We start from the raw sequence: 13,426 nt of genomic DNA, 5'->3' as shown, positions 1-13,426 counted from the left end.
ACATGGATGGACCTAGAGATTATCATACTAAGTAAGTCAGAGAAAGACAAATATATCACTTATATGTGGAATCTAAAAAAATGATACAAACTTATTTACAAAAGAGAAATAGACTCACAGACATAGAAAACTAACAGTTGCCAAAGGGGAAAGGGGGAGGGAGGGATAAATTAGGAGTTTTGGATTAACAGATATACACCATTATATATAAAATATTGAATAAACAACAAAAACCTGAACAGCACAGGTAACTATGTTCAATATCTTGTATAAAGGAAAAAAATCTGAGAAGGAATATATATGTATAACTGAATCACTTTGCTGTACACCTGAAACATTGTAAATAAACTATATTTCAACAAAAAAAGTCAAAAAAAGAGGATGTGTAGTGCCTTCTATTCTTTAGGGAGATTATGTGAAACAGTATAGCATACAGTTAAGAGCACTAATTTTGGAGCTAGGATATTTGGTTTCAGCGTGTATAGCCACTTTCTAGCTGTTATCCGTAGACAAACTACCCAGTCTTTCAGAGGTCAGTTTCTTTATAAAATAGGGAGTATAGGCAGTATAGGGTTACAGTTAGGATTTATGTAAAGTCTTAGCACAGTACCTGTACTACAGCACACAATAAATACTGGCCAGATTTATTCTGGTGTACACACGTGCCACTGGGATTAGCCCGGATGAAAAAGCCTACTGAAGTTCACTTTCTCCAGGCAGCTCTTTAGGAAACCGCCGGAAGATGGAAAGGCTTCCTGGTCCCCAAGCTTGCCAAGTGAAAGATGCAAAAGCCATCTAAAAAGGGAGGGGACTATTTATTCTTGGCAGCACTTGCGCATCGACGGGCTCCAGTTGCTGCGTTCCGCGTGTCCACAAGGGGCCGCTCGAACTACCCAGGCTCTGTGCGCAAATCAGGCGACGCCCCGCGCGTGCTCACTCGGTGCCGCGCGGGCCTCTGAACCTCCGCGGACACCCTAGCTTTCGGCTGCTGCTGCTCCCCTGGCGGCTCCCCTTAACCAAACCTCTTGCGGGTGGGTACGGCAGCTCTTTGGGGACAAAAGTCTTCCCTCTTCGTTGCGCTCTGCTTTGTACTTCGTATTTTGGGCAAATCTGAGAAGGCAGGTATTAGCGCCTCCATTGAGCTGCTACCAGAGAGGTAGGAGAAAGGCTGAGCCTGGCGCGGAGTGCGGGCTGACTGGGGCCTAGGCCCGCGAAACGCCGTCGCTGCCCGGATGTTGCGATGGCTGATCGGGGGAGGCCGAGAACCTCAGGGACTGGCCGAGGTAAACCCCGGGGTGGACCCTGCCTGCAAACGCAGAGGCTTTGCTTGCCGTAGCTGCGGCTTGTGTGAGCCGGAGAGCTGACGGGATGAGGAAGACCCGGCGGAGGCGGGGCCTGCGGGTTGCGAGGGCGGGGTCGGCGGGGTCGGGTTTCGGGGGCTCTTTCCCTGAGAGGTAAATCCATGTTCCACTAGGTGTGGAAACTGAAACTGACGTAGTTCAGCAAAAGGCTCAAGGACCCTTAACTGGTCTCCCCACGTAAACCAGTCTCACTTCAACAGAAAAAGTATCCGGTTTGGTAGAGACTAAGAAACGGTGACTGCAGATTTACACTTCTGGTTTGTTTGATATGGTGTCGCTTCCCAACATCAACTGATGCTTGCTCATGGAATATGAAATTAATTTGATTATTTATATAAAACCAAAAAAGATATAATTATATTAAAAATAATTTGCTTAAAAGTAAAATAAATTATGTTTTAGCTGCTATTTTGGGTTCCATAGTCACACTTTCTTCATGGGCCTGAATAACTGACCAGACTAATGAGATTTACATTTGAAATGTTGCGAATAAAATAATTTTGGAACCTGAAAAGTGTCGAGGTCTGGAATTTATTTCATATGCCACTGAAGAATAGAATTTATGTTGAATTCCCTTTTATTTTTAATAGAAAATAGTTGTTTTGATTGTTAAAAAAAAAACTTGGGTGGTTGTAAGCTAAGCAACGTTATTTCTCCGTTTTAACTTCCTCATATTTTTGCAGTTGAGGCTTATTGTCTAATTTTTAAGAAGTATTTCTTATTTAAAATTAGGCTTATTTCAGATAGGCTTGAATTCTAAAGATTATGAAAGAATTGTGGAAAAGTGATTAGTCCATTTGTGATATATATGACAATTATGTGTTAACCCGATTATTTGATAAGTTGTAGAATTTGATTAACTAATTCTGCTGTGCTTGGCAAGCTTTCATTTGGGGGAAGTGGTATACAGTTTTCAGATTTCTTGCCTTTACTTTTCTCATCAGAACCACTGCTAGAAGGGAGATGGGATAAATAAAAAATTACTGCTTTGAAGGTGAATTAAAAAAAATTCATGCGTGTTAAATTGTATATTTCTTCATGTAAAAGTACTTCAGTTTTAGAACTGCTGTGAATCTGTACATTATCAGAACGAAAGATTTTCCCCTAATTTTAAGCAGTGTTTGTCTGCTGGGATGATTTTGCCCCTTAGAGGACATTTGGCAATGTCCAGAGATATTTTTGATTGTCACGATTTGGGGGTGGGGGGAGAGGTTGGATTTCTATTGGCATCTAGTGTGTAGAAGCCAGGGATGATGTTGAGCATCCTTCAATGCACAGGAAAGCCCTCAACAAAAAAATTACCTAGTCCAAAATGTCAGTAGTGTCAAGTTTGAGAAACTGCAGTTCAGAGGTTAAGAACACAGGTTTTTTTAATCTGAAATAGTACTGGGTTTGACTATAGAAATGGGGTTGATAAGATCTACCTTACAGAATTATTGGGTGAGTTATAAGCCATATGTGCTTTACCCAGTGTGTGGCATATGGACTGCCGCCCACCTGTTTGCAAATAGGGATGAGGGTGTGTAGGTTTAGGACTGAGCTTAATACTCTGTAAATGTTACCAGTTATCTTTATCAATGCTACTGTCTGAAGTTGAATTTATTGAATTCATTGACTGAATTAATTCATTTCTTCCTTTATTCAGTAAACATGTGTTGAGTGCCTGTAATGGCGTAGGCACTGTTTTAGTCTATATTTTACCCCTTTGACCTTCAGTTTTGTTTCTGCCAAGTTTTAATTGGCAAACACCCATCCTAAAATATTGTGTTGGTTTGGCCCATTGATTTTTTTTTTTTTTTTTTTGTGGTACGCGGGCCTCTCAGTGTTGTGGCCTCTCCTGTCGCGGAACACAGGCTCTGGACGTGCAGACTCAGCGGCCATGGCTCACGGGCCCAGCCGCTCCGCAGCATGTGGGGTCCTCCCAGACTGGGGCACGAACCCGTGTCCCCTGCATCTGCAGGCGGACTCTCAATCACTGCACCACCAGGGAAGCCCCTGGCCCATTGATTTTTTAGGTCAGGTTTATTGAGGTGTAATTTCCATGAAACAAAATACACCCTTTAAAAATTTATTTTGAGTTCAAAATTTAAAATTTATGATGTGGATTTGTGGTAAGAGAAATGTTTTATGTTAAATTGGCAGTTACTTGATATTAGGGAAAATAATATATAGTATTAGAACATAATATCTTACAGTTTTTTAAAACTTGTGTTCTTAGATGCATACCATGTGTTTTATTCGAATGTGGTCTTTTATCATAAATCATTTTATCTCTTTTTTTCTCTCTTTTTTTCCTCCCCATTACAAGCAATCTCCTTTACAGACAATAGGTGAAGAACAAACCCAGAACCCCTACACTGAACTGCTTGTACTGAAAGCTCATCATGATATTGTACGGTTTCTGGTACAGTTAGATGATTACAGGTAAGAAACTCTAGTTTTCCAATTGACTACTGTTTGGAAAGAGTTTTTAGGGAATTGTATGTTAAAAACAACTTCAAAATTAATCCAGCTTTTCTAAAAATTTCAAAACTGATCATTAATAACATTTAGTAGAAATTGACCTCTGCCTCTTGATGAAATATGTGTCTGAAGTCTTTTTGCCCAAAAGTCGGGATATCATTTCTGGTGATCTTATTTTTGTTTGTTTTTTTTTTTTTTTTTTGGTCTTTTTGAATACTCACAAATATTTTCATTAGTTTAAAGGAAGTGTATGACTTTAAAATGTTGATGGGAGTTTTAACTATGTTAAGGTGAAGCTAAATTTGAGAACCAATATGGGAAATGTTTAAATATCAGGTACCTTCCAGGAATGTACTGTTTTTAGTGGAAGGTAAGGTAAGGATTTAATCTGAATTTTTTGTTATTTGTGAAACCCTTTAAAATGTACATTATTCTGTACTTCCTTGCTAACATGTATAATGTTGTGTTTAATATATTTGCAAATAGAGATGAAGGTGTGTAGGTCTTAGAACTGTAGATTTAGCTTATTATTGATCTGTATATCTGTTTTATTAAGACTTTGTTCAATTATACAGTTATCCTTTGTAGCCTTAATAACAATTACACAATTAATTGTGTAACTGTATAATATTTATCTTCCTCTCTAGATGAGAGTGAGGGCCATGTTTTTTTTTTATTCACCACAGTATCTTTAGTACCTGGTACAGTGCCTTACATGTAGCAGGTTATTAATAGTTGTTAAATGAATGAATGATTCCCTCAACTATTAAGTGTACATGTTGCATGCCATCCTAACTCTCTAACTCCACTTCTCTTGTCCTTATCAGTTATTCCTCTATCATCTCTTAATTTTCTCTTTTGCCTTTGATACTGTCTTCTTTTCCTTCCATTTTTGACTCAATGGGTCACTGCTACTGTGATTATTTCTAATTCTCACTATCACTGCTGATGTTTTTTAACCTTGTCTTCTCTTTGCTCTTTTTATGTTTTTGGTATTTAGTTGCTTTTCCCATGTGCAGTGCAATTCTGGCACTACCTGGTGTTAGGTTGAATTTTAAAGGTTAAGGGCACAGTCATGTACAACAATCCCTTCACCTCAGTCACAGCTGCAATCTCCAGGGTTCCCAGGCCACCTGCACTTCTGACCAATTAACTACAAATTCCTACTACCCCCTCAGGTTTGATAATCCTCTAGAATGACTAACAGAATTCAGGAAAGCACTATACTTATGATTACAGTTTTATTATAAAGGATATGATCGGGATTAGCCAAATGTAGAGATGCATAGGGCAAGGTCTAGGAGGGTCCCAAATGTAAGGCTTCTGTGTCCTCAGGACACATCACCCTTTCAGCACATCAATGCATATCACCAGTGAGGAAGCTCACTCAAGCTCTGGGTGTCAAGAGTTTTTATTGGGGTTTCATTACATGGGAATGATTGTTTCACTTATTTGCCTCATGATTGAACTCAATTTCCAGCCCTTCTCTCCCTGCCATCCCCTCCTTGCTCCCCCAGGTTGGGAGGTCAGGATGATACCCCATGGCTCAAAGCCCCAACCCTCTAATTGCATGGTTCATATTCCCCACATGGCCAGTCCCCATCCTTAAATTGTCTAGGGGTCCACCATGAGTCATCTCATTAGCATAAACTCAGGTGAGCTCTGAGGGGCCCAGCTCTCTTTTAGAAACCAGGGACAAATCCAGCCAAATTATTATGAAAATATGCTCCTCAACTTTTGCTTGAAAGGATTTGCCTTTTTTTGGTATTACTAGCCTATTAACATAATTTTCATGTTGTGATGTGAGCCAACCAAATTATAGCATGTCCACCATAGTATAATAATCTTCACCCTTTTTGGTAATACTTACTGTTGCCATGTCCTAAGAGACATTTACTTATTTATTTAGTCAGTCATCTTTGAAACTAAACATTTTTGGAAAGATAGGACATTTGGACAACTAAAGTTTTCTGGTACCATCTTTTACCATTGTAAGATGCTAAAACGTAAGTTAAAAAAAAAACCAAAATGATTTCTTAGACCATAATCCCTAATATTTGGGCTTTAAGGAGTCCTCAAATAGTTTTGTCTAAGAAAGCTAAATACAAAATATACAGTATACTTTCAGGATGTGGTCTTTAAATTTTTTTTTAATAGATTAACTGTTAAGATTCCATGTTGATTGCTATCTGTCCTTTAAAATATCTTCTTGATTATTCTTACTACATAGTTAGAAGAATCTGCAGAAAAGGCCATCTTGTAGAGTAATGATCATTGTACAGGTACTGATATTTGATTACATTTTCCCAAAGTAGTGCTTGTGTATACTGCAGTTATTCAATGATATAGTAAATGTTACGTAAACAGTAAAAAGCTGTAGGTGAGTATATCAGTAATCTGTTGTCCTTGTCAAATATCAGCCCAAATTTAGTAGTTTAAAACAAACACTATTTATTTATTTCACTATTCTGTGGGATGGCATTTGGGTTAGGCTCAGCTGGGTGGGTTCTTTTGTCTCTGCTGGGATCAGCGGATCTTGGTTAGGTTCGCTTATGCTTTTGTGGTCACCAGGTAGATGGGGTTGGCAGGTTTACAGTGGTCTCAGCTGGGATGACTGGGGTCTCTCTCCATGTGGTTACTCAAGTGCTAGTTCCCATAGGGATGGAGTTCAAATACCAGCAAAAGGGCAAGCCCCAGTGTAAAACTCTTTTCAAGTCTGTTTTCATCATGTTTGATGTTGTCTCATGGGCTAAAGCAAGTCAGGAGCTGGAGTGAATTCAGTAAGTTGATAAATAAACTCTACCTCTTGATGGGAGAAGCAACTAAATCCTACTGCAAGTGGTGGTGGAAATAGGGAGATTGGTGGCCACGTTTGCTGTATACCACAGTGAATCTAAATGTCTAGAATAGATTTTTTTAAAAAGCCTACTTTTTGGCTTTTGCTGTCAAGTGAACATATTACTACATGAACCACATTTAATTCTTTGTACTGAAGTCATGACTTTGTCAAAAGTTACATATAATTAGGTATGAAGTTTTTTACTCAGTTGCAGACCTGAAGAACTTTCAATCTGTTTTGTTTTAAAAGATTTAATTCTGTAGTGTACTAGAAAAACAAAACAAAACTGAAAGAGTCATTATTGGTAAGAAATACATTTAAAAATATACAAATGATGTAACTATTATAAATAGTAGAGCTCAGTGTTTTCATTCTTGATTTAATAGTTTAGATAATTCAGATATCTTTTTACTGTTACATATGTATATTATATATGCATTGTCAAATTATAGAAATATCTTTCCAGTTTTTAAATAAATATTGTTATACTTTTTATGTTTCTATTTAGTTTTTATAGACATCACATTCTGGGTTTTTGGTCAGCTGTTGTAATCCAGGTTTCATGCTTCAGGTCTTTAGATAATATCATTTTATTGAGAATTTTGCTGAAGGATTTTCTTGTTTTCTCAGTGGCTCAGCTAAAAGCAGTGAGTGGAAAATTTTCTCAGGTTGGTTTTTGAAGATACCAAATAAATCCTGTATAACCTAACAGACAGCAGCCTTTTCTTATCTTCTTTAGTATTTTTTGAACATAAAGTGAGGGTCATATTGATTGGGAGATCACTAAAGAAGGCTAAGCCTCAGCAAGAGTCATCCAAAAAGTGGACTGTGCTAAAAATTGCATGTAATACTTTAGCATTTGACACATTAAACTAAACTGAGTTCATAACACATTTTAAGAATAGTTTTCTCTGTTGCTCATTTGACCATCCCTTGCTCCTCCAGGAAACAGACAAGGTTATGTAGGATGGTGATCATGACTGGAAAAGAATCAGATGACCCATGAAATGCCAGACTGAAGAAAAAAAATGTACTTTAGGTTGACTGGTGAAGCTGTACATTCACAAGAATCTAGACAAACTCAGTACAGTTTGATAATTCACTAACAGCAAACAGTATGTTACATCTTTAAGACAATGTTCTAAAGCTAAGAATATCTTTTTCACTAACACTTAGAGAATAGAAATCAGTAATCAAGATCATTTAGATCCTCCTAATACCTGGTTTCCCTGGGAAGTAGACAGTAAAATGGAATTAAGCATGCAAAAGGTTTATTAGAGAGAAATACCATTGAAGGGAAAAGGGAAGAAGCAGGATTGGACAAGGGGAGCTGTCTCAAACTGTGATGCAGATTTGACAAAGTCTCTGTAAGCCCAATGTGGAGCTCTGGAGGAAAGAATGCTCTTTAGATGAGTCCTGCATTAGGGAAATAACTAGGAGTGTTTGCCTGCAATGCTTAGACATTGGCTGAGGGCCATCCAAGAACGTGCCCTGGCTTCCACCAACTTGCTTATATCCCAGGGGCTGGGGGCCAACTGAGATAGTTTGACTTCAACTTGAAAGCTGAAATGGACCCTGAAGTCAACAGCTGGAGGCAGATAACCATATTCCTCATAGCTGGGCAGCAAGTCCTCTCTTGAAGGGGTATCTGCAAGTCAAGATCTATACTGCCTTTCTATACAAACTCTATCTTGAGATCAGTAATGTTGGATGAGAGGACATTTTCTTTATAGAAGAATTCAAGTTAGGAAGAATCATGGAATAGGAATATTATAATTTCGCAACCTCTAATATAATAACAAATTTAGGCAATGGTTATTGATAGCTGTTAACATCACACACACACAAAAAGATTGCTGGAAATTGTATTTCTTGTTGGGGTACATAAACTGCTTATGAAGTGGTCTTACCAAAAAGTCAAATTCAAATATGATTAAGTCTTTAGATCTCTCAATTTACTAGAAACGCAGGGGACAGAGGTGTATATCAAATGACAACATAAGAAGGTAGCTAGCAAAATCCAGAACTCTGTAAGACAAATGTTTAATTGCAAGGAAAAACATACATGAAGAAAGAATCAATAGAACAAGAGAGACTTTAGAGATCAGTTGCAGCGTATGAACCTTATTTAGATCCTGCTTCTAATACACTTAAAAAACATTGTGAGACAGGGAAATTCGATTACACTGTGGTGACATTAAGAAATTAAATGTTAACTTTAGTTGTGATGTAAATATATATTGAAATATTTATTGATGAAATGAAATACAGTGACTGGGATTTGCTTCAGAATAATCTGCAAAGGGGGGATTGGCTGTGGTACAGATGAAACAGTATTGGTCATGAGTTGATAATTATTGAAGACATGTTACCTGGAGATTTTTCTTATACTGTTTTTACTTTTATATATACTTAAATTCTTCATAATGAAAAGTTTAAAAATGATATATATTTGATATAGAGGAAAAAAACACCAATTTAAAAGGTATTTTTGTTTCAGTGTAAAATAAAATTTTTTCTTAGATATTATTAGATGCAGGAATCAAACAGATGGACATGAACCCATCAACTTAATAAAGTAATAACTATCAAAAAGCTGGATTAAAGGATGTAGCTTTGATGTATTATTAGATGCAGGAATCACACAGATGGACATGAACCCATCAGCTTAATAAAGTAATAACTAGCAAAAAGCTGGACTAAAGGTTGTAGCTTTGATATACAACCACAGTGGGTTTCCTGATTTTCACCCTGAGTTACGTAGACGTCACTGAATCACGGGTACTGCTGGACATCTGCAAGCCTCCCACTTGGATGTAAGTTTACCTCAAAAATAAGAGCAGACCAGAATGTTGCCTCTTTATGAACAGTCAAATCTCAGAGAAAACCCAGAAGGGTCTGAACTGAGCATACTCAATTCATTCTCTTAAACTCATTTATTACATCAGTGGGACAGAGAGAGGCCAAGGAACTTTCTCTAGTAGAAGTTTTTCAACTTTACTACATTGTAAAAACTGTATACTGTTTTAGTTGCATCATGATTAGAAAGTACTTGTCGATTTGGTGGGAAGTTAGTTAACCATGGGGACTTCTGTATTGCCATGATAATACTCTATTATTTTTCCAGTGCTTTATGGTTATGTAAATATTGAATACAGGAAAGTTTATGTTCAGGTTTATGGATTATATTTTTTATGTCCTTTAAGGTTATGTTTGAATCTGTAGCACCTTTGACTTAATTGAAATAAATTCTTTTGAATAAGGACTATTAAATAAGCATGTAGGTAATGGACATAGGAATTACATGTGGAAATATTTTATTTTATACAAATCTTTGTGAACCTTTGCTGTACTTTAAGCCCACAGTTGGCAAGAATGAGAGTGCTTTCTCTGAGCTGTCCAAAGGAAGGTGTTTAAAGGAAATGATTTCTATAAACTGAAATGAGTATAACTGAGAATTCTCAATGGATTCATAATTTGGACCCTGTAGCATTCCATAGTAATGTAGACTGTGAGCTTTTCAAGGGCAAGAACTATCTCATTGATCTTTACCCTCAGGATCAAGCATATAGATATATAAAGTTAATGCTTAATATATAGTTAATGCTTAATATTTCTTGAATGAGTGGATCATTGACTCTCACAATTCTCATAATGAGGGGAAGAGAGGATGGAACATTCTAGAAGCTCTGCTATAGGTCTTCATTAAATCACACTTCATGTTTTTAAACTTTTTTCATGCGTATAGTTTTTGCTTAGTCATTTAATTAAATGTCACTAAATTAAATGTACAGTCTCAATGAGTATTTTTAAAGAGTTGGTTTCAAGTTGAGAAAACTTGAAGGTTATGCATAAGAGTGGGATAGGAGGGGCTTCCCTGGTGGTGCAGTGATTAAGAATCCACCTGCCAATGCAGGGGAGACGGGTTCGAGCCCTGGTCTGGGAAGATCCCACATGCTGTGGAGCAAGTAAGCCCGTGCGCCACAACTACTGAGCCTGCACTCTAGAGCCCGCGAGCCATAACTACTGAGCCTGTGTGCCGCAACTGCTGAAGCCCACATGCCCAGAGCCCGTGCTCCGCAACAAGAGAAGCCACCGCAATGAGAAGCCCACGCACCGTAACGAAGAGTGGCCCCCGCTCACCACAACTAGAGAAAGCCTGTGCACAGCAACAGAGACCCAACATAGCCAAAAATAAATAAAATAAAATAAATTTATAACAAAAAAGAATGGGACAGGAAAATGAAAAAATAAAAGGAATTTATTTTTGTATGTGGTGAGATTCTGGGCTTCACATATTTTGAATTTCTAGTTTTGTTTTGACAGTATGTTGGTATATTAGTCATGATTAAAGGGGAAAGTGAGGTTACATTAATACTATTAATCTATTTTACAGAGCCCTTTTTTTTTTTTTTTTTTTGGCGGTACGCGGGCCTCTCACTGTTGTGGCCTCTCCCGTTGCGGAGCACAGGCTCCAGATGCGCAGGCTCAGCGGCCATGGCTCACGGGCCTAGCTGCTCCGCCGCATTGTGCGATCTTCCTGGACCGGGGCACAAACCCGTGTCCCGTGCATCAGCAGGCGGACTGTCAACCACTGCACCACCAGGGAAGCCCTACAGAGCCCTTTTAACACTTAAGTGTTTGCTTATTCATTTATTTACTGAAAAAGCATTTCTTCAGTCCTTTAAACCTGCTAGACATAATCAGAAATTTGTTGGACTAGAAAGTGCCATATTAGAAAGATCAATAAATACAATTACTAAAATTCATTGATTATAAAAAGCTTATATTTTCCTATTGTAACATCTTAAAATTTGGATACATCATATAATTGGTGGTGTCTTTCATTAATAATTGACATCATTTTTTCCTTAATAGTACATAAAATAATAGTATGTCTTATATTTGATGAAATATAGTACATTTCTAAACAATCACTAAGTTTTAAGATCTTGAAGGAAGAACAACATGTAATTGATCTTGGCAGTTCCCTGACACATGACATGAAATCTCACTACATTTTGTGTTAATCAGTAAAGAAGGATTTCTCTTAAAATCTTATCTTTAGATTTGAATCTTTGGATTCTATTAATTTAGAGTGTTTAAAAGTTTTTTTTGTATATTATTATATGACAGTATAGCCACTATTCTTCCTTCCATTGACTAGATTAAACCTTATTAATATCTTAATTCCTTCTTTTTTATGGTTCATTACTTCTTTTAATCAATTACAGTATATCTTACTGTTAGGGATTCTTGAGTTGAATTTTCATTTCTAAAAATTTGGAGATGGTTGGAGTGTGTGCTTGACTGATGAGGATAAACTGATTAAGATAAACTGATATAGTGCTGCTAGTTTTCAGTTATTCATCCTAGGAGAATGGATAATTTGCAAATGATCTCCCACCCTTTTATTAGTTAGTTTATGATTGGTACTAATATGTAGCAAAGTCATACTGGTTTACATTTTAAAGCTTCATGTTTCCTCTTTAGAGCAGGTAATAAGAAATACTGGAATGGCAAAAAAAAAAAAAAAAAAAAACCCAAACAATAGAATATATGAGAATTGAAAAGCTTGAATAATATACACACTGGGTAATTGACCTCTGAACAATTAAAAACAAAAAGGGCTGTGATTTCATGCATTACTATTGAGCGTTGTTTAGATTTAACTTTTGTTCACCACTGATTGAATTAAAGTTTGAGGTGAAATGCTCTGTATCTCATTTCTAAACTCTCAACCGTTCAGTCATCTCTCATTGTGAAGTCATGAGATTCAGACATGATAAAACAATAATGAGAAGTTAACAATCAGGGTTAGAAAAAAGTATGTATTTTAAACCTGCACTCTTCTAAAAGGGAGAAAAGCAATTATAAGAGTTTCAAGAATCAATAGAAATTGATGTTTTATACCAAAGAAATCTTAAGACCTTGAGTTCTGCCCTGCCCACCATCATAATACAAATAAAAAGAAATCAATAGGCCTAGAAACATAAGCTATTAAAGATTTACATCCAGTGACTATTTTTGATACTCAAGGCATTGTTTAGTGTTTTGATTCAGAAAATCTATGTAATTAAGCATAAGAAATTACATTTTAAAATATAAAATGATTGTTTTCTTTTTAGTCTCTATATCTTTTATATTTCATTTTGAAAATAAAATAAATGTTAGGTATGGATTTTAAAATAATTCTTTATATGATTTCTGTCTAGTTAACTAAGACGTTTTAAAGGTCCTTTCTGTTAAAAAGATACGTAGCTCTTTATTAAAAAATTACTAACGGACTTTGTCAGACTGTATTAGGCCAGTTTCCCATCTCCTGGATAATCTCTTAGCTCATGCAGTAGAAAATGTAAGCAAAGGATTTTGAAACGAGTGCTGGGTATGGGAATTGTCAGAGCCAGTGAAGACAATAGCTATGTGTGAGGCTTTGAAACTGAGCATGTGAAATTTGAACTTGAAGCTCAGTTTGGAGTGTTAAGGAAAGTGTTACATGACTGAAGTAGTGAGATTATATGGATATCTATAGGGTAAAATTCAATAGAACACATACTCTAAGGAACAAAGTAATTCTTGTATCCTAATGTATCACTTCTCTGCTTTTCTCCTAATGACACACATAAGGCTTACAATGATAACTTTAATGAAGCTGTTCAAGGCATGCCCAGATTTTTGTGAAAACACACTAACAGTCTTGCAAGGAAGTAACACGTTTTCTAAATGCCATAGCTGCTAACAGAGTACCATTTATTAGTGGTTG

General features: G+C 36.8%; 1 protein-coding gene across 5 annotated transcripts in view; it reads left to right on the top strand.

Annotated features, from left to right (window-relative positions):
* The window catches only part of WDR41 (WD repeat domain 41), a 169,232-nt gene that overhangs the window by 118,807 nt on the left and 36,999 nt on the right, over positions 1-13,426 (top strand). For 4 of the 5 annotated variants that reach the window (XM_079917348.1, XM_079917347.1, XM_079917349.1 and 1 more), the window contains one exon: positions 3,670-3,785. In XM_079917348.1, coding sequence (XP_079773474.1) covers positions 3,670-3,785 — 116 coding nt within the window. Of the gene's footprint in view, positions 1-252; positions 1,284-3,669; positions 3,786-13,426 lie in introns of those variants that run through there. The other variant, XM_079917350.1, reaches the window with a different exon arrangement.

The sequence above is a fragment of the Stenella coeruleoalba genome, assembly GCF_951394435.1.
Source record: "Stenella coeruleoalba genome assembly, chromosome: 3".
NCBI classification, from domain to species: domain Eukaryota; kingdom Metazoa; phylum Chordata; class Mammalia; order Artiodactyla; family Delphinidae; genus Stenella; species Stenella coeruleoalba.
This window is presented reverse-complemented; position numbering and strand designations above follow the sequence as displayed.